General features: G+C 34.5%; 1 protein-coding gene across 2 annotated transcripts in view; it reads right to left on the bottom strand.

Moving 5' to 3' along the window:
• The window catches only part of RNGTT (RNA guanylyltransferase and 5'-phosphatase), a 240,829-nt gene that overhangs the window by 101,558 nt on the left and 115,637 nt on the right, over positions 1-23,634 (bottom strand). The window contains exon 12 of one of the 2 annotated variants that reach the window (XM_019743290.2): positions 17,513-17,581. The exons of the other annotated variant lie outside the window; for it this stretch is intronic. Coding sequence (XP_019598849.2) covers positions 17,513-17,581 — 69 coding nt within the window. The remainder of the gene's footprint in view (positions 1-17,512; positions 17,582-23,634) is intronic. 2 annotated transcript variants of the gene reach the window in all.

Consider the following 23,634-nt stretch of genomic DNA (forward strand, 5'->3'; position numbering starts at 1 on the left):
TTTCAAAACACTTTTATGAAAATTAATGGAATGTATGATCAAAATTGTTTTAGAAAATTATATTTTTAAAATACTGTAGTTCTCAATTACTGACTTCAACAATGACATAGATTCAATGAGTAAAATATATTTAAATACCTATTAAAATATAAATTCCACTTCAGCAAAAATTATGTCTAATTACATATAATACTTAGTACAACTGAAATAAATCTGATTTTACCAGGTGATCTGTCGAATAAAAAATTGGGAACAGACCATGTCTGAAAACAATTACCAGTATAACCTGGGATAACCATTATCATCAAAAATGTAATGAATGTACATTCAGACAGCAAAGAAAGATGTTTGGTAAAATGTTTACCAAAGGAGAGCAGACCCTGGCTTACAGGGAGAGGATGGCCTGTGCCTAAGTGAAGTCTCTAAAACTCAAATAACGAGAAAACAAAATGGAAGCACAGGTGATAGTATCTGTTGTATAAAGCAGTGGTTCTCAACTAAGGGTGATTTTTGCCCCACAAGGGATACTGGGCAATGACTGCATTTCTTTTTGGTTGTCACACTGGGAAAGGGAGGGGGCGTTACTGCCATCTAGTGGGCAGAGGCCAGGGATGTTTCTAAACATCCTACAATACACAGGCCAGCTCACCACAACAAAGGATTATTCAGCTCAAAATGTCACTTGTACCAAAGTTGAACAACTCTGATGTAAAGGAAGATAGTAGTATTGATAGCAAGGAGCAGAAGACATTTAGTTGCTCTGTGCCTCTGCTAACTACCTACTTCATGATTTTAAGTAGTTCCAAATATGGGCTTCCCCTATGTTGCTTGTAAAAACGCAGTATCATTTTGTTTGCCTAGAACAGGATATCTAGACCAGAGGTATCTAAAATGCTTTGCAGCACTACTCTGTGCCTCCCACTGGCAAATGTGAGTGGTTATGTTACCACACTACATATTCCAGGCCCTCCACTGAAACCATAATGGCTTCTTCACAAGGGTCACACCCTGAAGCCAAGAAAGATCCCTGGCCTTACTATGATATTAGTTTTATTTTTGTTGTTGTCCTAGCATTTAGTTTTAAAGAAAACTGAAGAAATCTTAATTGGAAATGCTATTGAATAAAAGAATAAAACAACTCTGGACTAAGCGACTTGATTAGACTCTTTGTTCACATTTCACTGAGAAGCAAATAGCAAATATCTACTGTGTAAAATAAAACAAGACATAAATATCCCATGTGGAGGAAAAGTAATTAATTCAATACTAAGTACCTACTATGTGCCCAGTACTATACTAGTTGGAGTAGATATGAGCTCAACCACAATGAGGCTTTTAATCTGATCTGCAAGAGCGAGTACAGAGGTGCTAAAATGAACATAAACAAGAGTTGCTAAGAAAGTACAACAGACAACATCAAAATCAAGGCAACAGGAGCAAAAGACGTTTTCTTGAATAAGAGATGCATGAATTGAATTTTGAAGAACAATTAGTTTGCAAGAAAGTTCTAAGCAATGGGACCAGGAATGTATTTGAGTTGAGGGGACGTTTGCTCAAGTTTTCTAAGACTACGTGGGCTCATTACTTTATGCTGTTCTTATTGATGTAGAGAGGGAAGAGCCATTCTCCAATAAAAATAATGTCAAAGCAATGACTTCACATTCAATTTCTGAAAAGTCGCAAACTTGGTAGAGATGGTAGAGAGAGCTGTCATGGAAAGAAGCAGGGAATGAAAATGGAGAATTCCATTTTCAAAAGCTTGCTGACATTTCTCATTTACTTAGAAAGGTTTTACTACTACTTATGGAAACTGAAGTTGTGATTTGAGAGTAAAACTGTTAGACAACTGATGCAGTTTCTTAGTTTTCAGGGTGGAAAAATTACTCAGAAATACATTCAGATTATTATTTGTATTATGTTATTTAAGTCTAATTAATTTCTTCTGGCTATTGTTGTTTTAATATAAAATAACCTGCAGCTTACATTTCTAATGAAACAATTTTTGAAAAAAAACTATAGTTACACAAAGACTTCTGAAACTTCAGCTTTAGTTTCTGTATCTGAGCAGTTCCACAGAACAACTACCAGTGATTGTAAAATTTAACCAATAAAGAAACTGGGATAAAGGCAGGTTAAATGAGAATACCCAGTTAATATTAAGGCCAGTTAATAGACCTGAGTGAGAATAGTAGAAAAATGAGTGGCCCTGAAAGCATGCAATAAATTCCCTCTTTTTACAGATAAACAGAAGTTAGGACCTGTCCAAAAAATTCCCAAATTACAGTAATACAGAACTCTTTCTACCATTAACAAAATATATCATTTGTCCAAAAGCAAATGATGAAAGGTTAAAAGGCTGGGTTAGATGATCTCATGAGATGAGATTATAAAACTGTTCCAAAGGAAATTAATTTTAAGTCAATTGTTTTTAAATTACTCTTAGTCCAGTTTTGTGTGGAGTGGTGAGTAGGAGGGGAAAGCGACTGACAAGTGGCCTGGCTAGCAGACGAGAGAGTTCAGACAACCTCATAAACTTCTTCAGCACCTAAACCACTTAGCCAATCTCTACCACTAAGGCACCACCAACCAGTGAAAGCTTTACTGAACCCAGTATCCAGTTCTATCTTTAACATTCTCCAAATCCACCCTGACCCTACTCTCTGCTCTGGGTCCATCAAAATGTCTCCCCTACTTCATCAGTTTGAACTCTTTCATCCTATTCACTATACTGTATAATAATTTGCTGCTATGTTGAGTTTCTTTATAGAATGTTAAGCCCATTTGAGGGCAGAAACCCTATTTTTATTCATTGTTATTCTTTGCAAAAGTCAGCAATGTATATGGCATACAGCAGGCACTCCACTTATTAAATGAAAGAATGAGTTAATATATTCCACAGTTCAGAATTAACTCTCACTGAATACCCAAGAGTACAGTCATCTGGTATAAAATCCCATTAACTTTTAGAGCTAGCAGACTCTCGGTTTCTCCTCTTCTCTGGTAGACATGTATCTAAATAAAAGCAGTCTACTGACAGGGGATCAAACTCTAGATAACAAGTAACATTTGCAACCTAGTTACTTTACATATCAACTTCATTAACCTCCTTTTTGCTAATTCGTACTGTATAGTATCACCAAAATAATTTTCTATGCTCCTAGTACTGGTATGAAGAAGAGTATCATGGGAGAATCACACTCACCTAGTCTGACCAGCTTCCCCAAGGAAGCAACACCAACACCTAATTTGATATTCAAAGGATAAATGGGACTAATACAAAAAAGAAAATACTTTGAGGTAGAAAAAAGTTTATGCAAATATGTACTCACAAAATATTTCAGTTTGTAGTTTTTACAAAATGAACTGGTCTATCAGTAGAAAGAACCATTAATGTTATCACTAAACTTAGACAACAAAGGGAGAATCAATTTTTTATTATAAATTGACAAAATGTATGCTTTTAAATATTTCCTGCTAAAATTCTCAATTTCCATAAACATAAGGGTTGGGAGATGTCAATAATAAGCCCTGTCTTTTTGCTGATTCCAATATGTCCCCAGATGCTAAAATTAGAGCACTACCAAAATATACATTAAAAAATATAACTGAAACAAATTCTGAAAAGCAAAGTGCAAAATAATATGCTATTTTTCTTGAAAAGTGGGGTGGGAACACAAATGTATTAACAGATTTATATTTGCTTATAAATGCATAAAGAAACCATAAAGAGGTTAGTTTAAAACTAAAAAACAATGGATGACTGAGGGAGGGGAGGAGTGTGAGAAGGAGACATCTGTGTGTTTTTTTACTATATGTTAAAATTTCTGTCTGCTTTAGATAGTAAAAGTACATAGTTAGAAATTAAAATTAATAATATGCCACTAAAAACAGAATTTAAAAAAAATCTACCATTAATGTTTTAATATTAAACATAAATTAGCAATAAAAAAAGAACTACCCTTAATTCACTGTGTTTAGTATGTTTATTTTATATGAAAACTGATTTTGTACTTTACATGTTTACCCTCCTGGAATTCACTGATTCTTTCATTTTTGTGATTATTTGTATTCATTTCCCCTTTCTCTGCTACCAATATATCATTAACAGTGTCTTTTAGTTGTACAGTGACATTATATATCTATATCCAGCTGAGAATGATTACAAATTATTCATCTTTAGCTGTTTACTTTGTCAACAAAACTAGATGGAAAAGCAAATATTTTATTTATTAAGAAAACTAGAAAAATGATGTTCTCTTTTTTCTTCCTTTACAAAGCAAGCTAAGAATATTTTGCTATGTTCAAAAAGCTGAACAAGAAAAAAAATAAGGTATTTTCTTTCTTGGCACTTAGTTATTACAATTCTTTGGAAATTACTGTATTGTTCAATAAAAAAATAACACATTTTGGGAAAAGATAGAATGACACTTTTCCAGTCTGCCAGGAAACAGAGCCCTTCTTCAAGTGAAGACCTATCAAAATATGCAAGCAAATGTCATGGCAACAGAAGCTCTCACCATGGTAACATCATCCCTGCTACAGAGGAAAACCACTCTAATTCATCATGAACTTCAAGACAAGACATTAGACTAATTCCAATTTTCATTTTACAATCTATCCATAACATTCAATATACCTGGAAGTAGTAAAGATTTAATAAAAACATTAATATTTCACAAGAAAGCAATATTAAAATCAAAGCTGGCTCAATTTACATGCAGACTGATTAATGCGAAAGACATAAAATAAAGCTAACTCACCTTACAGAAAATCAAGATAATGATGAAAACATAAAAGAAACCAATTATATCACCATGGCTTTAGAGTAAATACTCTAGACTCAGTATAGAAACAATTACATGTTTTACTAATCACAGTATAGCTGGTAGATAAAACAAGAAAAGTCTTTTTTCTTTTTTTAAATAAAACAAAGAACCAGCCTCCTCCCATGACTGGTGACTGTTTAACAAGCTGTGCGTCCCCCACAAAATAGGAGTGCCCTTCTGTGCAGCCTCTATCCCTTTGCACAGCTCCTTCTGATGGCCCTCAGCAGATCCCTGAACTGGGCCGGGGCCCATCCTGGCAATCACTGCCCATTCCACTCACCCCTCACTGCACCTGCCCCAGAACCTGGGCCTGGGCCAGAGGGCTCAGTGGGAAGAAAATGCATTAGTAGGGGGAAGAAAAGAAAGAAAGAAAAGAAAAAATATGAACAGACTCAGCTTTGGGACTTCCAACCACCAGAGAAATTACATATAAATATATATAAGTATATATCTCTACCATATGTGATGGAAAGACTTTGTTTTCTTTTTCCAAAGAAATAAAATGGAGAAAGCCTCCTGAGTGAGGGGAAAAAAGAAAAAAGAAAGAAAATACTTTCAAGATTTTTATTATTATCTCTATTTTATAAATCATTATATATAATTGTTTTTATTTCATAGTGATGGATTATTAATGGCACAAAAATTCTTATCTAGAAACTAAGTGTCGCCACATGACAACAGTAAAATCAAATATGATCTTAAAAGGTTAGAAATTAATCAATTGCCACAAATAAAAATTTAATATGCTACATAAATCATTAAAATCCTCTTGTAAAAGCTGGTAAATAAATCTTATTAAGTTTGTAAATTAAATTAAAAGATTTAACATCTGTCAAGTAAAAGATCTACTACCTATAGCATAATGTTAAAATGCCAAATGGCCATTTTAAAATATTCATTTTTAGGTGACAAATTACAAAAGATGAGCAATTCAAAATGTCAATGAAATGGTAAAACTGAAAATGACATGTGTAAGGGCCTAATAAAACCTAACTGGTTTATGTATAGACTAATAATCAGATGCAAAATTCAATTTGAAAATGCTTTTTAAAAATGATCACTTCAGTTTGATTAAAGTTTGAACCTTAAACCTTAGAAAGAATATAGGTGTATATTAAAAATAAACAGCTATATTTTTCTTTGAAGAAAATACCCATTTTCTCAAAATATTGAAATATTTTGTCAAGTATAGCTTATACTTCAAATTTTTTAAAACACTTAATAAAAGAACATAATTAAGTCAGCTTTAAGTAAAAATATTATTTCTGCATTAACAACAAAACACATGAGGAAACCAAAAGGCATAATAAAGTAGAGAGTAAACTGGCTTCAAATCTAATTTTGGTCTTTAACCTGAAAGCAAGGGGAAATTGCTAGAGATTAAGGAAGAAGATCACTCCGAATTACTCAATATGAAGAAAAGATGGGAGTGTGACAAACTGGAAGTTGCAAGACCAGGGAGGAAGCCACTACAGTGGTCCAGGCAAGAGGAAATGAATGACAAGTCGGATTAGAGTTGTGGCAGTGGTAATGGAGAGAAAAGGAAATCATTTATGAGCTACTTAGGAGACAAAGCAAGGCTTAGAGATGGATCAGAGAGATGAAAGAGGGGAAGGTGTCAAAGATGGCATCTAGTTTCTCTTTTAAGTAATCAAGCTGGGAAATGCTGGGAAAGGATTTGTTTGTATGTTTGCTTGCTTGGGGAATAGAGATAAGAGTTTGACTTTAAAATATATTAAGTTTCTGGTGTTTTTCAGAAATTCAAAAGGCAATATCAGGATAGACAATTAGATAAATAAATCTGGAGCTTAAAAAAGAAATCAAAAGTCTTGAGTCACAGGCTTTTAGGTGACAACTAAAGCCATAGGTGTGGATGAGATTTCTAGGGAGAGAACAGAATATGAGAACGAATGAAGGTCCAGACACAGAGCCTTGAGAAATTCCAAACTTCAATGGCTAGTAGAAGACAAAGAGCTTGAATGACACAGAAGAAATGGCATAAGCCTGGATGGAATCGGGCAGGTGGTATCAGAGAAGCCATGGAAGAGAGTGTTTCAAGAAAGAGTGAGCATGAGATGTGGGATATAAAACTGAAAACAACAAAGGAACAAGAAGAACAAATAAACAAAAACTCAGACACAGACAATAGTTTAGTGGTTACCAGAGGGTAAGTGGGGAGGGAGGTAGTAGATGAGGGTAAAGGGGATCAAATATATGGTGATGGAAGGAGAACTGATTCTGGGTAGTGAGCACACAATGTGATATATAAATGATGTATTACAGAATTGTACACCTGAAACCTATGTAACTTTACTAACCATTGTCACCCCAATAAACTTTAATTAAAAAATAAATAAATAGGAAGAGTTAACAAAAAAGAAAAGGTGAACAGCAGTATGGAGTACCACTAGATGGTCAAATAAGAGCTGAAAAATGATCTTAATTTTACAATGAAGCAAGCTCACTGGTGACCTTTCAAAAAGCAGTTAATCCAAATGGTATTTATTAGGTAAAGCCATTTTAAAACAGAATCTTATATGGTATAATATATAAAAGAAATAAATCAGGGCTCTTGTGATATAAACAGAATACTTACCTATTAATCTATCCCTCCATGTGGTCCCCTGAGGTAGTTCACAGACACCTAGAACTTTAGAAATTAGTGTTTTGAAACCACTGAGCTAGATAATCCTGGAAGTGCCTTTTCAGCTCTGATTCTCTATAATTCTGTAAATAAAATTTAATCTATTTTATTTGAGTTGTTCATGATAATTAATGATTGCTCTGTGTTTTAGTAACTATCAGATACGGGTGCATTTCTTTACAAATATAACGAAATATCAAAAAAATGAGCTTTATTTTTCTGGATATACCATCCATTACTTTGCTTTTCCTTTTTCTTATAAAAGTAATAAACTTTGTGCATTTCTGGATGTGTTACAAGGTTATGTCTCTGAAAAATAGAACATTAGATCAAAAGCTAAACAAATTTTCTTGTAAGCTGGTGTTTGGGGTTTGCTCTCAATGGAATCATCACTTTAATATTCTATCTTTATCACTACTCTTCAATATTTTTCCAGGATTCAAAATATTTGTTTAGCAGTAGTAACATCTTCTGCTTTTTGTTCAACTTCAATTCACTATGATTAATGTAATGGAGCAGAATTAACTTCTTGCTAAGTTTTAAGTAAAGGCCCAAGTGTTTTCCCACAAGTAGATGCACCAGGAATTCTCAACTTTTGCTATTCATTTGCCTTTGGAATATTTCTGTGGTATCAGAGAATGGATTGCAAGTTAAAAGTCAAGCTTTGCCTACTCCTGGCCAGGACTTCCTCCTCTGGTCAGGACTTTCAGACTCACTCAGATCACTGGGCTAGTCACTCAAAACAGTGCCTTTCTTCATTTATTTGACTCATTGGCTCAAGGGAGCCAACAGATACAACATCACTTTGTAGGAAGTTCTGAGGATTTTCTGATAAACGTGGTGGATTAAATATTTATAACCATTAAGCATTTATAACCATTTGGATTTGAAACCTCACTAAAATGGGAGTTACAGAAAAGAGGTATCAACAGAAAAGGGAAAATAGGAGAAAAGACAATAGCAGAAAACAGCATGTCGATACATTTTTGAAGACAAAAAGTAGATGGAGAAGTTAATAGCGCACAGAGCAAAGAAAACTGAATACTAAGTACGTGCAGAGAAGGACACCAAGCAAAACAATTCATGTCCCATGCTGCATTTCCCCAGGAAGGATTAGTAATACATAGAACAGACAACTGAGAAGGCTGCAAGGGGGAGAAAGGTGATGCACAGTACTGAAAACAAGGAGACTCGTTAAACACCTATGTAAGGAACATTTAAATCTCTAGTTCCCTCCTCCACCCCAGGCAAAGGGAAGGAGACTTGTTAATGCTGTGGAAAAAATGAAGGACAGAGACTCCAGTCCAGAAGATTCAAGCCTAACAGAAAAGAAAAACTGAAACCTGGAGACTTAAGTGAAAGTTTCCCTATGAAGAGTGGACCCTCACCCCTTTATCTTCTCTATTCCAAGAATGCTAACAGCCAGGCAAATGGCACCAAGCAAGAGACTAGAGGCTTGGTCTCTGAACAGGCTAAAGAATTCCAGAGAAAAGAACTGTAGGTTCGAACATTTGGATATCCCCCAAGTTCAAAATAAAGGATGAAAAAATGTATATATACTTTAAGATGATAAAATACAGGTTACCTCCTATCTACTGGATTACTTTGTCATAAGAGTATCATTTACCCTGCCTGCACTGAATTACTAAAGCTGAGTTCACCAAAGGTTTTAGACTTCCCCAGAAGAAAAATTTAGAAATGCTAGCAAATTTTACATTAAAAGGTTCTTGGCCTGATTAAGAGTCCTGAACTTCTCATTCAGAACTTGCTTCAAATAGCAAGCCTAAGGAAAATAATTTACAAATCTTACAAGGACAGAATCAGAAATTACACTGGGTATTAGGGTCTACAGCTATTAGCTGGAAATGCCAAACCAAGGTAGATAACTGTGGTAGGAGGAAAAATAGCCCTGAAAGATACTTGGGAAACTTCATACCAAATGGTATACCATTTAAACCATAAATAGAAAATGGTATCGCTTACCCTAAATTGTAAATTGTCCTAAAATTAGATATGATAGAAATGAATCAATGATACCTAATTCTGTTGATAATGTTGTCCTTTGAATAGTGCAAAACTAGGCCCACACTCATTTTGTTGAAAAAGGGAAAGATCAGCAAGTCTTAGATATTAAAAAGTAGAAATAAACATACTTTCTCCTTCTAAACTGAGAAAATGAATAAAAACTGGGATAGGACTAAATTTCTCATTGTGTGATGCAATGTCATTTAGTGCCCTGTCCCGGGGCCATCTAAAATCATATCTGCTCCCACAATTGGAAGCTACACCTGTCTGTAATCAACTCTTTTCTTACCTCCTTATACAGAAGACTCAGAGCAGCTAAAAAGGAAAACGAAGGTCTTTATGTGCAATAGCAATCACAAAATCACTTGGTAAAGAAAAGAAACTTGATGACAATGTATAAGCACAGTGGTTTCAATCCCAAAGAACTGAGTGAGAAAAAACTTAAGTATTCCTTCTTTGAAAGCCATGAAGAAAAATCTTAAGTCATGAATTATTAGAAAAAATATACCTTAAACTCTGCTTTCTTTAGCAGAACATCATAAATACAGTGTTTTATATTGTCATTAAAGTTCACCTATTGAACAGAAACTTTCATTTTTTTAAAAACAGGTAGAAAAATCATAAATCTCGGTGTAGAAGCTAAGCAGTCTCACCACTGGCTTTGGCAAATTAAGTCTGAAAATGGAATACACAGGACCACTCCTGTGATGGTGGCCTAAACCAAGGACATATAAAGTTAAAATAGAAAAATCAGACTAAAACTGCAAAAGCAAAATAATAAAAAAAATATCAAAGGCTACACAGTTGAATATAATGAAATTTTGCATTTGAATGAGAAAATTGCCTCCTGCTTACCGAGAATGGATTCATGCTAAATGGATTCACTGGAGCCTATTCTGGATGGCAGCGTTAATATATTTTATACTCAAAATATCCTTTAGAAGACTTAATACAAATACAGTAGGAATGCAAAAGAACTACTGAATTAAATAGAATGGGCAGATATGTGACTAAATACCATCCTAGAGCCAGATGCCATTCTATCAATTGACAGTAAATTCCCACTAAAGTGAACACTGCAAACACTATGAAAGTATATACTAGGGGTAAAAATTAAGAGCGTTAGTGTTGGAAAAGTGTACTTTTAAGAAATAAGAAACTAGATACAAAATTATCATGATTATGAGAAATTACAATTATAAATGAACTACATCAAGAAGTAAAGACTGAAATCATTAAATTTTCATGGAAAATAGAAAGGATTAACCAAAGACTAATAACTAGTACAGGTTAGTACTATGCCATCAATTAAACGTTTACCAAAATAGGCAATTGTGAAACATTTTTTAATGAAGTCTTTTGTATATATACATTAATCTTAGAATCTGTATGCTGTTATAAGAATCTGACAATGTTCCAAGATGAACAAAATGTGACCCTTTCAGAGCCATTCCTGTATAATATTAATAATTTGGAGGTAAAGTATATAAAAGTGAAAACTGTATTAAAATGATGGTAGGAGAAAAAATTAATAAGAATACAGTCATGTAATAGCGATAGTAATAAACTTTGTAAGAAGTCTATTTTATCTATTGCAACTATCTAAATTTCCATTTAAGAGACATTGTTTTTAAGAAAGTAAAATAAGAATAAGAGCTTATTCTCTCTCTTTTATTAAAAATTCTTTACCTAATACATTTTTAAGGATACTGGGGGAAAAAAGGAATTCTTAAGTAGTTTTATATTCACATACATTGATCATCATCTGATCACCACAAAATTTCACAGCTAAACTGTTATAGCCTGTACATTTTACAGATGAAGAACTAGAGAACCAAAGAAATATTTAGTGGCTTATTTCAACCAGAGACCACTTCTGACCCACTGGGAAGTCTCTGAAGAGAACATGCAAGTACCAAAGTTCATATTATTGTTTCATGAAGATGGGTGTTGCCATGCTGGACTCTTTGCAAGGAAACAAGTGGGACTTTAAAGAAAGTCATTGAAAAGATTTTGAAAGGAAAGAAAGATACAACATAAATTAAAATGTACATATGAATGTGCAACAAGGATAGCATAGCAATAAATTTAAAAGATATTTGCTTACACTGGTAAAACACAAAACAGTAATATCTGAACGGCTAGGGAAAAACCTAATATTGCATTTTCATTTCTTTTAAATTAAATTTATTGGGGGGACATTGGTTAGTAAAATTATATAGGTTTCAAGTGTACAAATCTATGATACACCATCTATGAGGACAATTAAGTTCGCGAACTCATCCTAGAAAAAGTGCTACATACCTGATTGCTGAATTTCACTATGGTCACCTTCGAAGTACTCCCCTTGGGAAGCTATGCACCGACACCAACACCTAGTCCACCCTTCAAAGCAACTTTGGAACTCTTTTTCTGGAATGGCCATCAGAGCTGTTGTCGTATTACCTTGATGTCCTGAATGTTATCAAAATGTCTTCCTTTCAATATTTCCTTTATCTTCAGGTAAAGAAAGAAGTCATTGGGGGCCAGATCAGGTGATTAGGGAAGGTGTTCCAACACAGTTATTTGTTTACTGGCTAAAAACTTCCTCACAGACAGTGCCGTGTGAGCTGGTGCATTGTCGTGATGCAAGAGCCATGAATGGTTGGCAAAAAGTTCTGGTCGTTTTTGTCTAACTTTTTCACACAGCCTTTTCAGCACTTCCAAATAGTAAACTTGGTTAACTGTTTGTCCAGTTGGTACAAATTCGTAACGAATAATCCCTCTGATATAAAAAAAGATTAGCAACATCGTTACAACAAGTTCGCGAACTTAATTGTCACACCTCATATATATTGCATTGTGTGTTCACCACCCAGAGTCAGTTCTTCTTCCATCACCATATACAGAGGGTGCCAAAAGAATGTACACATATTTTAAAAAAGGAAAAAACTGTATTAAAATTGTAATACTCAATATATACCGATAACAAAAGATGAAATACAAGTCACGTTTGACTTCTGCAATTACATGAGGTGTTCAACACGGTTACCATCAGCATCCAGACACTTCTGATCATGGCAAACCCTGTTCGGTAGACTTCTGTGGCGAGCATGTAAACTGTTCCAACACCACAGCAGAAGCAGCAGGACTTGTTGCTGTGCGAGGCTTCCCGGATCGCCCCTTGTGCACATCACACACGGCACCATGCGTCTCAAGCTTATCATGAACACGTGTAATTGTTAGGTGTGCTGGAGGTCCTGTTGCACACTCACGCCTCCATTGTCATTGTACTTCCACAACATTCTCGAATTTCAAATACCACTTCAAAATGGTCTTGCACTACTCTAACGACAACCGTGCTACGGCCATTTTCTTTGACTGTTGCATGGTGACGCTAGTATTCATTTGATTAATGCCATCTTTTAAGCGAACATCATACTATATACATTGCTGCAGTAATTCAATTCAACTTTGAAAAGTAATACATAGGTAACATTTCTTAAAACGCGTATACATTTTTTTGGCACCCCCAGTATCTGACCCCCTCTACCTTCCGCTACCATCCCTTTCCCCCTTTACCCTCGGGTAGCTACTAAACTGTTGTCTGTGTCTATAATGAATTTTTGTTTGTTTGTCTTGTTCATTTGCTGCTTTCAGTTTTATATCCCACATATGAGTACAGTCATATGGTTCTCGATTTTTTCTGACTTATTTCACTTAGCATGATAATCTCAAGATCCATCTAATGTTGTCGCAACATTTTCATTTCTTTAACACACATTTTCTAAACCCTATTGGACCAAACACTATCCTAGACACTGTACATATCTAGATGAATAAGAAAGAAAAGGACTAATAACCTTAAAGAAGCCTATAGTTTTATAAGGTAAAAACATAACAGGTACTTTGTGAGGTGGTAGCTACTTTATCCAGTGTAAGAAAGAGCAAGGCATCTTGAAGGAGATCTTTTTCCTTTGAGAATAGTCATTTAAGCGATCTGTTTTCGTTCTAAGGATACTAGGCAATTAAGTAAGAATTGTTCCAGAAGAAAGAAGAGAACACTTTTACTTTTGGCTTCACAAAAGCAAGACAATTCCCCCATAAATTCTATCTACTGGAGAGCATGGGAGAGACTGAGCATGCACAAGAAATCCAAGATCTCATTAAGGTCCCAACTGCTGCTCTTTTCACAATATTATGTTTCTTTTGTCTAGGATGCCTCAGAATGAGATCAGCTGGCATCAGAAAACCTGAGACTCCAGGTCGAGAAGGGAAATGTAAGCATTGGTGACTAGACTGTCATGGGAAAGATTTAATTCTAGACAAAGGTGTGTATGAGGCTAGAATTCACTTTGACAGAGCTGGTCTAAAAGTATGATAGAAAAATTATTTGTGATGTGCCTGTGTATTTGTAAGTGTTCCCTAAAGAGTGATGAGATTAAGTGTTTATGCCTAAGGTGATAAGGAAGAAACCTACCAACTACTTTTACATCCGCTTTAGACCCTAATATACTACTACCATCAGACTACCAGGGGTAACTTACAAATACCTATCTACAACAATGTCAATGCATAGTAATGAAGGCAGCAAATACACAAAAAATAGTCAATCTATGAACTCATCAGAATTTCAACATTTTAGAATCTGGTGACTGGACACCTTGAATGGAATAAGTTAAAAATCTCAAGGAGAAACCTAGGGAGTAAAAAGAGATCTTTGCAATATTGCAACGCACAGTGATTTCGAAGGGGGAGAGAAGGGACCAAGCTATTTCATTTGAATAATAAAGAAATGTAACCTTTATTTTATTCTTCAAGCTGGAATTCCCGGGATGAGATAGTGAAGAGAAATCCCAAGAAGAAAAGGCTATACAGCAGGACTAGAGAATGGAGGACTTCAGAAGGAATGCCTTAAGTAAAAACTAGATCAGATATATTACCTGATAAATCTGATTGTATTAAAAAACAATTACCTGTTCTTTTAGAGAGTTTAACAGAAGAAGTAGTAATAATCAAAAGAAATTAAAATATAGGCAATTCCTAACTCTAGGTAAAAAAAATGTTTTCTAAAGAAGAAAAATATGTTATACTACTTGACTCCGATATGAACAATATTAATGTCACTATAGGAATACAAATACTGAATATTCATTTGACCAAACAAGTGCTATAATTTTAATGGGGTGACAGATGAGGAGGGGTGAGGAAGTGTTGGTGGGGTTAGAGAGCTTAACCCTGTTCTTCAATAGTAGAAAGTAAGCAGATCATATATAAAACAGAAAACCAAGAAAGAACAACATAAATAGATTTAACAGAAATAGGGGAAAAAAAACAAACAGCTAAAACAACAGAAAATGATTACCTCCTAGGAATGGTACTTTGGATGTAGAGAAGAGTAGGAGAAGAGACTGTTCTATTTTTCAGTATAAGCCATGGTACAGTAATTGACTTTTAATATCATGAGATTATATTATTATATATTACTTAGAACTTGTATAATTTTTCCATAATAATATTACTTTATTTTGAATATACAAAAAAGAGAGAAAAGAACTATAAGTAATAATAAGATGGTAGAAATTCTCAATAAACTATTACCCAGATTAAAAGGTACATTAAAAATTACATATCATGATCAAGTAGCATTTATCCTATAATGCAAGGATGGGTCAACATGAGAAAAATCACTGTAATTTACTACATGAATGTCACAAAAAAGGAAAAAGACATTACAATCTCAACAGATACAGAAAAGGCATTTGTTTACTCCCAAAACCTACTTATGATTTGGAAAAAAAAGCTTTGTAAGAATAGAAACAAAAATATTTAACATGATAAAAGGTATCTAAAGAAATCTACCAAAAACATACTTAACAGAGAAAATTTAGCCACATTCCCTTTGAGGTTGAAAATAATGTAAAAATATCTCCCTCTCCTCTAGCGAATGAGAGCCAATATTTAAGCCAGTACTAGACGTCATGACCAATACACAAAATCAGACAATTTTTAGAACTAAGAGTATTCTGCAAGATCCTGAATAAACAAAATAAATTAATCAACAGTGTGACAGCACATTAGAAGTACCAAATAAAAAAGGCACCATTTACTATAAAAATGGAAAATAATAAATAACTAGGAATTAAATTAACAATTAAAAACTTAAACTCGATTAGAGAACAGAAAAAGACCTAAAAAAAAAAGTCTGTATCTTATTCATTGAAAATATAATTTAACATTGTGAAAACATAGATATTCTACAAATTAATCTAAATTTAAAGCAAATTCGATCATACTCCCAACATGAATTTTTGGGTAACGTGACAAACCGATTCTGAAATTTATATGTTAAACCAGATGTCTACAGATATTTAAGAAAATCCTGGCAAAGAACAGGTATCAGATATGCCTTATCAGGTATCAATTACAAAATCATTGCAATAAGCATGGTTACTAGAATGTGAACAAACTAATAAGTCAACTGACTCTACTAAACATCACAGAGACTTCACTTCTCTTACACACCACCAAAATCTCACATATGATTGGGTCTGAACCATGAGTTTAACACTATGAAACTTACTGTAATTACTATTATATTTAGACTTTATTTATTTCAATCTAGGGAGATCAGGCCTGGAAAATAATGAAACTGAAAGATCTAACTTCCATCTTCCTAAGATAGCATTTTCTACAACTTCTGCCCTGAGCCTCTACTCTTCTCCATCTCCTCCTCCTTCAAACTCAGAAGATTTTCCCTCCACCTGTTTGGCAAGGGGTGCTGGGAGGAAGGCAGAAGCCCATCACCTATCACATGATACCTAAATTTGCATTAATGGCAGAGTTTTACTACATATGTAAAGCATATGTAATATAGTGTTCAATACATAGTGTTCAAAAATATTAGTTCCCTTCCCTTTTCCCCAGGTACCCAGTTTGATGTCTCTCTATGTAACTCCACAACTAGCTAGTAGCCTAATTTCTAAGAGTAGCGTTAGTGAAGGCAAAATGCAGCATATGATGAGGTGTGGCACATGAAACAGAACTATTTCCTGTACAGTACTGGTTCTCATACTTAAGCACGCACTTGGAGTGCTTGTTAAAACAAAAATTGCCAGATTCCATTCCTACAGTTTCTGATCAGGACTCCTGGGGTGAGTGACATTTACAACAACTTTCTGGCTGGTGCTAATGCTCCTTGTCTACAGGCCACATTCGGAGAAACACTACCCTAGGGAGCACAGGTTCTCAACTGAAAGCAATTTTGCTCTCCAGGGGAAATTAGGCAGTGAACGTATATATTTTGGGTTGTCACAACCTGGAGGTGTGGGAGGGAGAGGTAATACTGGCATCTAGCAAGTGCAGATCTGCTTAACATCCTATCACACAGAGGACAGCTCGCCACAGCAAAGAATTATCTGGCCCAAAACGTCAATAGTGGTGAGGAGGTTAAGGGACCCTGCTACAGAGTAAAACAAAACTTACTCCAAATGTGTGACTTGACCATTAAAGTTGGTGAAAGTTCTTCAGTGAGTTTAAGAAATCTGACCTTGGATATTCGAAGAATTGTACTTTTCTTCAAGTATTGATAACTCTGAATTTTACTCATCCTGAATTTTACTCATCCATAGCAAAATGAAGTTTTAGAAATATTAATACTTATAGGTATATTGACCAATAGAAAGAAACAAGCATTTATATATTATTGGTAGATTTCTAGTAAAGGAACATTAATTAACATTCATTTTGCAAGAATAAGAAAATTAATTATATTAAGAAACTAACTCTCTTGAAAAATAATGATCAGCCATGTTTATTTCCTAAGCTGACTGAAAAGCAAAACCTGTTCTTTTCACTATTATATATATTTAGTATAAATGAAATATTTTATAATGAACAATTTGTTTTAAGAAAAGGCAGTGATTATAGCAATAATCAATTCTAAGTAAATATGTCTGAGGAAAACGTACTTTATATATACATACACCACACACACACACACACACACACACACACACACACACACACATGAACTTACTCCAATAGGCTGAAAAATAAGTCCATCCATTTCATGGCTGACTTCTTTGGCAAAATTCCCTTCAAGTAGCTATAAAATAAATATATGTATTTTTAGAAATATAATAATACAATAATCACTTAAAAAGTATTTTAATTTTTTGGTAAGCTTTATAAAAACTTAATACATAAGTTTTAAGAACTGAAATACAAAATGGAGGAGGGGGATATACATAACAGAGGGATAGAGGTTAACATACTAAAATTTTTTTTAATATATGAAGATTTCCCATTCCATGGCAGGGTAGATATCTTGAACAACAGTCCTAACTACAACAACCAATATGATGGATAAAATATTAGAAAGAGATGTTTAAATGCATTGCTGAGACAGCACAAAAGGAAGACACAGAGATCAAAGACAAAGTGAAAGTAGAAACTCTGGGAAGTAATAAATAAGGGGAAGAAAAAAACCATACACAACAAAGGAGACAGCAGAGAAACTTTCCTGAGGGTGGAGTGGTCCCCTGAGAATCTGTAACCTCAGCTAGCTCAGACCTGGGGAATGCAGTCCAAAAATACAGTTTCTGTGTTTTCCCCAAACCCTCAAGCAGAACATTTTTTACCCTTTCTTTTTTGTCTTATTTTTGTTTCTTTTTTGGTGTTTTCTATATTTTTTCAAGCAGAGAATTGCATTACCAGGGATGCACAGTACAAAATACAAACAGAAGTTGTTGTTTTTCCTGTGCCTTATCTACTAAAGAGCAGTTATAGGCCCTATGCCCTCTAATTAGTTCAGAGCAAATAGTTTTAAATGCCTCTCTTTCACAGATTTTTATTATTTTGAAGAACTGAACATGTATATCATGACTAGAGAAAGGCCCTAAACACTGATCTCTGCATTTCAGGGAAGAGACGAACATACTTTCACAGAACCAGGTAGAATAGATCTGGAATTCATATGTGTGTCTCCAAATTGTTGGAAATGTTGTGGCTTATCCAATCACAATCTCTTATCACAATTACATCCTCTTAAAACCACTACACTTACAGGGAGATTTGCCTTCCAAAAGTGACAACCAAAATTTCAAGTATATTTTGCAAGCAACAAGATCTGTGATTCTCCTCCCAAACTATGACCATCTTCTCTGCCATTTCATTCTTCAAAATCTGTAATTTCTCTAAACTGGGGGCAGTTGAGCAAAATAAGAACAATTCTGAGTTTGAATATCTACATTTCTTAAAACTAGAATGCTTCTTAGTCAAATTCATAGGGACAGAAATTAGAGAGGCTGTGGAAGAAGAGAATGAGAAGCTAGTGTTTAATAGGTACAGTGTTTCAGTTTGGAAAGATGAAAAGAGATCTGGAGATGGATGATGGTGATGGTTGCACAACAATGTGTACGTACTTAACGCCACCGAAATGTATGCTTACAGTGGTTAAAATGGTGGATTTTATGCAATGTATATTTTGCCTCAATTTTTTAAAAACTATAATACTCTTGATGTTTGCTGTTTTGTTTTGTTCTTTTCTCCTATTACAACACTATCAAAGTGGGGAGCTTGCAAATTACAAGCCATATTATCTAGAGTTTAGTCAAATAGGCAAATTTCAGGCCAGATCTGAGATTCATACATTGCTCTCCAATTCACTCATAGATGTGAATGCTCTGGCCATCTAAAGAGGAAATTTGCCTTAAGTAAAAATTCAGTATGGATTAAAGGCACATTGAATTCCTTTCGAGAGGTGAAAATAAACTCCAAGCATCATTGTCAAAATATCAGCTTACATTCTTGCTGGAAATTTAGAAGGCAATATTAAACTAAAGGCTTTTTTCATGTGTGAGTGTGTGTGTGTGTGTGTGTGTGTGTGTGTGTGTGTGAGAGAGAGAGAGAGAGAGAGAGAGAGAAATATTCATGCTGGAGAAAAAAATTTTGAAACTTGTACTCATATTGAGAAGTATAGGTATATATATGACGTTTGTTTTCTACTTCAATTTTTCTCAAATATCCATAAATTAATGATGAGTAAAAGTTCAAATTAGAAAAAAAAAAAAAATGTATAACCTTGATACTTCTTATACCCCAGCATGTAAGAAAAGTCAACTTGCTAAATTTATAGCACAATTCCTGCTGAGGAATGATGCAATGAAAACCAAATATCACAATCATCTTTTTTTAAGAAGATTTTTAAAAGGTTAAAGGATGTGTTCCCCTTTTATTTTTAGGTATATCATTTATGGCAAGTAAAGGTAGCTTTTCCATTCTTAGACCAAACTTCTCAACTTCACATACTGGACCATTCTTGTGTAGAAAGTATGTATAAAGTAACAGTTTAGAGTTGGCAAGACCAGATAATATGATGCTACCTGTTGCATAAATCAAAGTAACTTCCTTTTTTATTTTACTCTAACTTTGTATGAATCAGAGAATGTAAAGAACTATGCAACTTCTTGGGTCTAAACAAGAGATACTCGTTTTCACTCAGTTTACGCCTTCTTAATTACTCCAAACAATATTTCTTTCTTTACTTAATACATCAACATTTACAATATCACTTATCATGTATGAAAGCCGTACTATAAAGTCTTGTTGTGTTTGGTTCTTAATGTATATCATTCAAAACACACCTCATGAGATGTATATTTTTGAGTATGATAATTTTATTCAATTTGCCAGAAAAGGAAACTGAAGCCATCAGAGTGTTAAGTAACCAACTTCAAGTCAGACAGCTAAAAAAGTAAAATCACTCACAGCAGATTTCAATGAGACTTTAACTAAAAATAAGGAAGTAACCAAAGAAATTCTCTGACTCTCTGAAACAAATACCCCAATGATTTCTGCAACTTCCTCCAATTATTTTAAACGTCAAGAATGTAAAGGTATTATAGCCTGCAGTATATGAATAAGATGCATAAAAGGGAGATAAAATTCTTGCAGGGGGTGTTTTTCAGGGATAGAGATGAAATCTAGAATTTTAATTAATATTGTATAATTTATTATTTATTTATTCATATTAGAAATCATGTGTAAAATAATATGTTGAATTTAAAATATTGCTTTTTTTTTCCTAGTCACAATTCTTGAAAGAAAATTTACCCAAATTTGTTATGGGCTTTCTATATTCCAGTGTCTTCATTATTAGGGCCAATACTTAAGTCATGTAACACATTACCATTATTTTCACTGCCATCTCTGAGTTACAGCGTACTTCAAATTATACCTGAGACTGTCACTACAGATGTTACCCCAAGCTACAAGTACCGAATGAACAACATTAGGAAAGTTCCTTCCCACCCCACCCCCCATTCATACTATAGACCTAACATAATCTTGAAAGTGGTTAGCTCCTTTAAAGTTATCTTTAAAAGGCTGGTTTAAAAGGAAGTTCCACTTTCACTTACAAGGTAAAAAATGGCAAGAGCATGTCACTTCTAACCTGACAATAATTTAAAAAAGCAGATAATCTATAAAATCATGCCTTTTGGTAAGGTCACACTACAGGGCTGAGATCTCCAGGAATCCAGGTAAACTGAATGCCAAGCCCCTCCAAAGGTGGAAGAGACATATGAACTGATCCAGCTAAGGGAGAGCATCAGAGGACAAAGTGGCAGCCATAAAAGTGAGTACAAAGAAAACAACTGAAAGTCTGATGAATTCTCCAAAACCAAGGGCAGGCTAATGTAACAGTTCAGAATGCCTGGGAGCCCCAAACACAAGAGGAATCCCAAACCCACTCACACTAATTCCCCAGGCTTCTGTCAGGATTCACAGGAATGAGTGGGGGCAGAGTAGGAAACATGAGAAAACCTCACAGATATTACATCTCTCCTGCTTTCCAGACCCCTCCTGATATGAAGCAAAAGCCATTTGAGAATAAAGTCATCTGCAGCTACACAAGTGGTCTGAAACAGCCTTGAGTCAAGAATATTACATCAATAAAAAGCAGAAAAACTTGCTCCTGCCAAAACATCCCACCTATGCAAGGCAAAATTCAGCTGCCAAGAGGGAGAGGTCAGGCCCACTGAGGGAAAACCCCTCCCTGAGACTCAGGCGCTCAGAGGCTGCTTAATACTCCTATTAATATTAAGGCTTGAAGAGGAAAACTGAGAAAAATGTACAGTCCTCACAAGTCAGGCACCAAGTGACAACAAACAGTCGTTTATATAAAAGGGACAGCATAAGAGCAGGAAAATAGACCAGGTATAGACCAGTAAAGCCTACTGGAAGCTAAAAGTGAAGCAGCAACACTGGGGAGAAAAACACTTAATGCTCCAGACCTCTCAATAGCGTCATCTGCTGAAGGAATCTGAAGTCTTTGGTGCACTGAAGATAACACAAACCCATCTCAAACATAGAAAAGAATGACTCAACAACTAACCCCCAAATGAGGCATATTAAACTGAAAAAAGAGGTATATGCCCATTACTAAGCACAAAGATATTTACTTCAGTCTCTAGTGTTCATACAGGGGAAAAAAATTAATGTCCAGCAATCAATAAAAAAAAAAATAATCACACACACACACAACCATATAAAGCAAGAAAACATGATCTGCATTCAGTAGGTAAGGCATTCAAACAGGGATGGCCCATATTTTAGAATTATCAAGGACTTCAAAATAACCTTAACTTTTTAAAGGAAAAGGTAGAAAACATGTATGAACAAATGTGAAATTTTGGCAAAGAGATTCAAACTATAAAAATGAGAAAAATAGAAATGCAAGAAATAAAAAAAAAACACAGTATCAGAGAACAATTCTAATCAATGGGAATGATGATCAATAGGATTATCAGCAGACTGGATATAACAAAGGAAAGAATCACTGAACTTGAAGAAGACAAGTGTGTAGCACTTTTTTCCAAATGAAATAGAAAAAGTTTTGAAAAAGAAGGGGAAAATTAGAGAACTGAGAATCAAAGAGCAGGGGTAAAGATGTATTAAAAGACTTTATAGAACACACATAAAATCAGTACGAATATGAACACTGAGACAAGCTGATCTAATTGACAATTACAGGACATTCCACCCAACAGGAGGAAACACTTTTTTTCCAAGTGCTTACAACACTTTTATAGGTCAAAGTCATACAAACTATGTTTTCTGACCATAATGAATTAAATTAATTATCAGTAAGAAACAGATATCTGGAAAGTTCCCCAATGTTTGGAAACTTAATGACACATTTCTAAATAACCCATGAGTAAAAGAAGAAATCAAAAAGAAATCTTTTTAATATTTCAACCTGAATGAGAATGAAAACACAGTAGATTGAGATTTGAGCAATAAAGCTAAAGTGCACTTACAAATTATACTAAATGACTAATTAGAAAAGAAAGGTCACAAATCAATTATACCCTCAATTCCACCCTAAGAAACTAAGAAGAACTCTAGGGAATTTAGAATCACTGATACAAGAAGCAGCCACGCGGGCTGAGACTGTATATGCCAAAGAGGAGTACCACTTTCCTTAAGGCTAAGACCCAGACATTGAGAAGGGCACAGCTAGGGCTCATGGGATGGCAGATAAGTTGATGAAACATCCTAATAAAGTGTCTCACCAGTTTTTAAAGATAGAAGTTAGAAAGCAGTATGTCTGAATTTAAAACTTTAAAGTAGGAATAATAGCCAGGGATAAGTTGCCATAGTGAAAGTGACTAAATCAGAATAAAGTCACTGAGATGAAAATTGGAAAGAAAGGAGAAGCCAGGGTTATAAATAGGTCTACGAAAGAGTATGATAAGTCAGGCACAGACTCTAAGAGGTGTACTTAACAAGGAGCCAAAAGAGTCTCAGTATACTTAGTTAACATAGCATGGCTGGAAAGGTCAGGTTTTATTTTAATAATTTAAATATCAAATAATTTAGAAGCTTACTTTGGTATTCTTTTATCTCTGATATTATATTCCAAGATTTAAGCTACTCTTTTTTTTCTCTTCTATATTTTCAGTAGAACTTATTTATGAGTTGTACTGGTATTCTCACGTAAAAAGTGCTAAGTTAAGCTTTTCTTAGACAATTTGTTGGATGATACTATCTCAATAAAAATAAAATTTCATTCAGTGTTCATTCAGGTAGACATTTCCTGACTGCCTACTAAAGCTAGAAATCAGTCAGCATTAGGGATACTGGGGTCCCAATCAT

Source organism: Rhinolophus sinicus, linkage group LG05, assembly GCF_036562045.2.
Source record: "Rhinolophus sinicus isolate RSC01 linkage group LG05, ASM3656204v1, whole genome shotgun sequence".
NCBI classification, from domain to species: domain Eukaryota; kingdom Metazoa; phylum Chordata; class Mammalia; order Chiroptera; family Rhinolophidae; genus Rhinolophus; species Rhinolophus sinicus.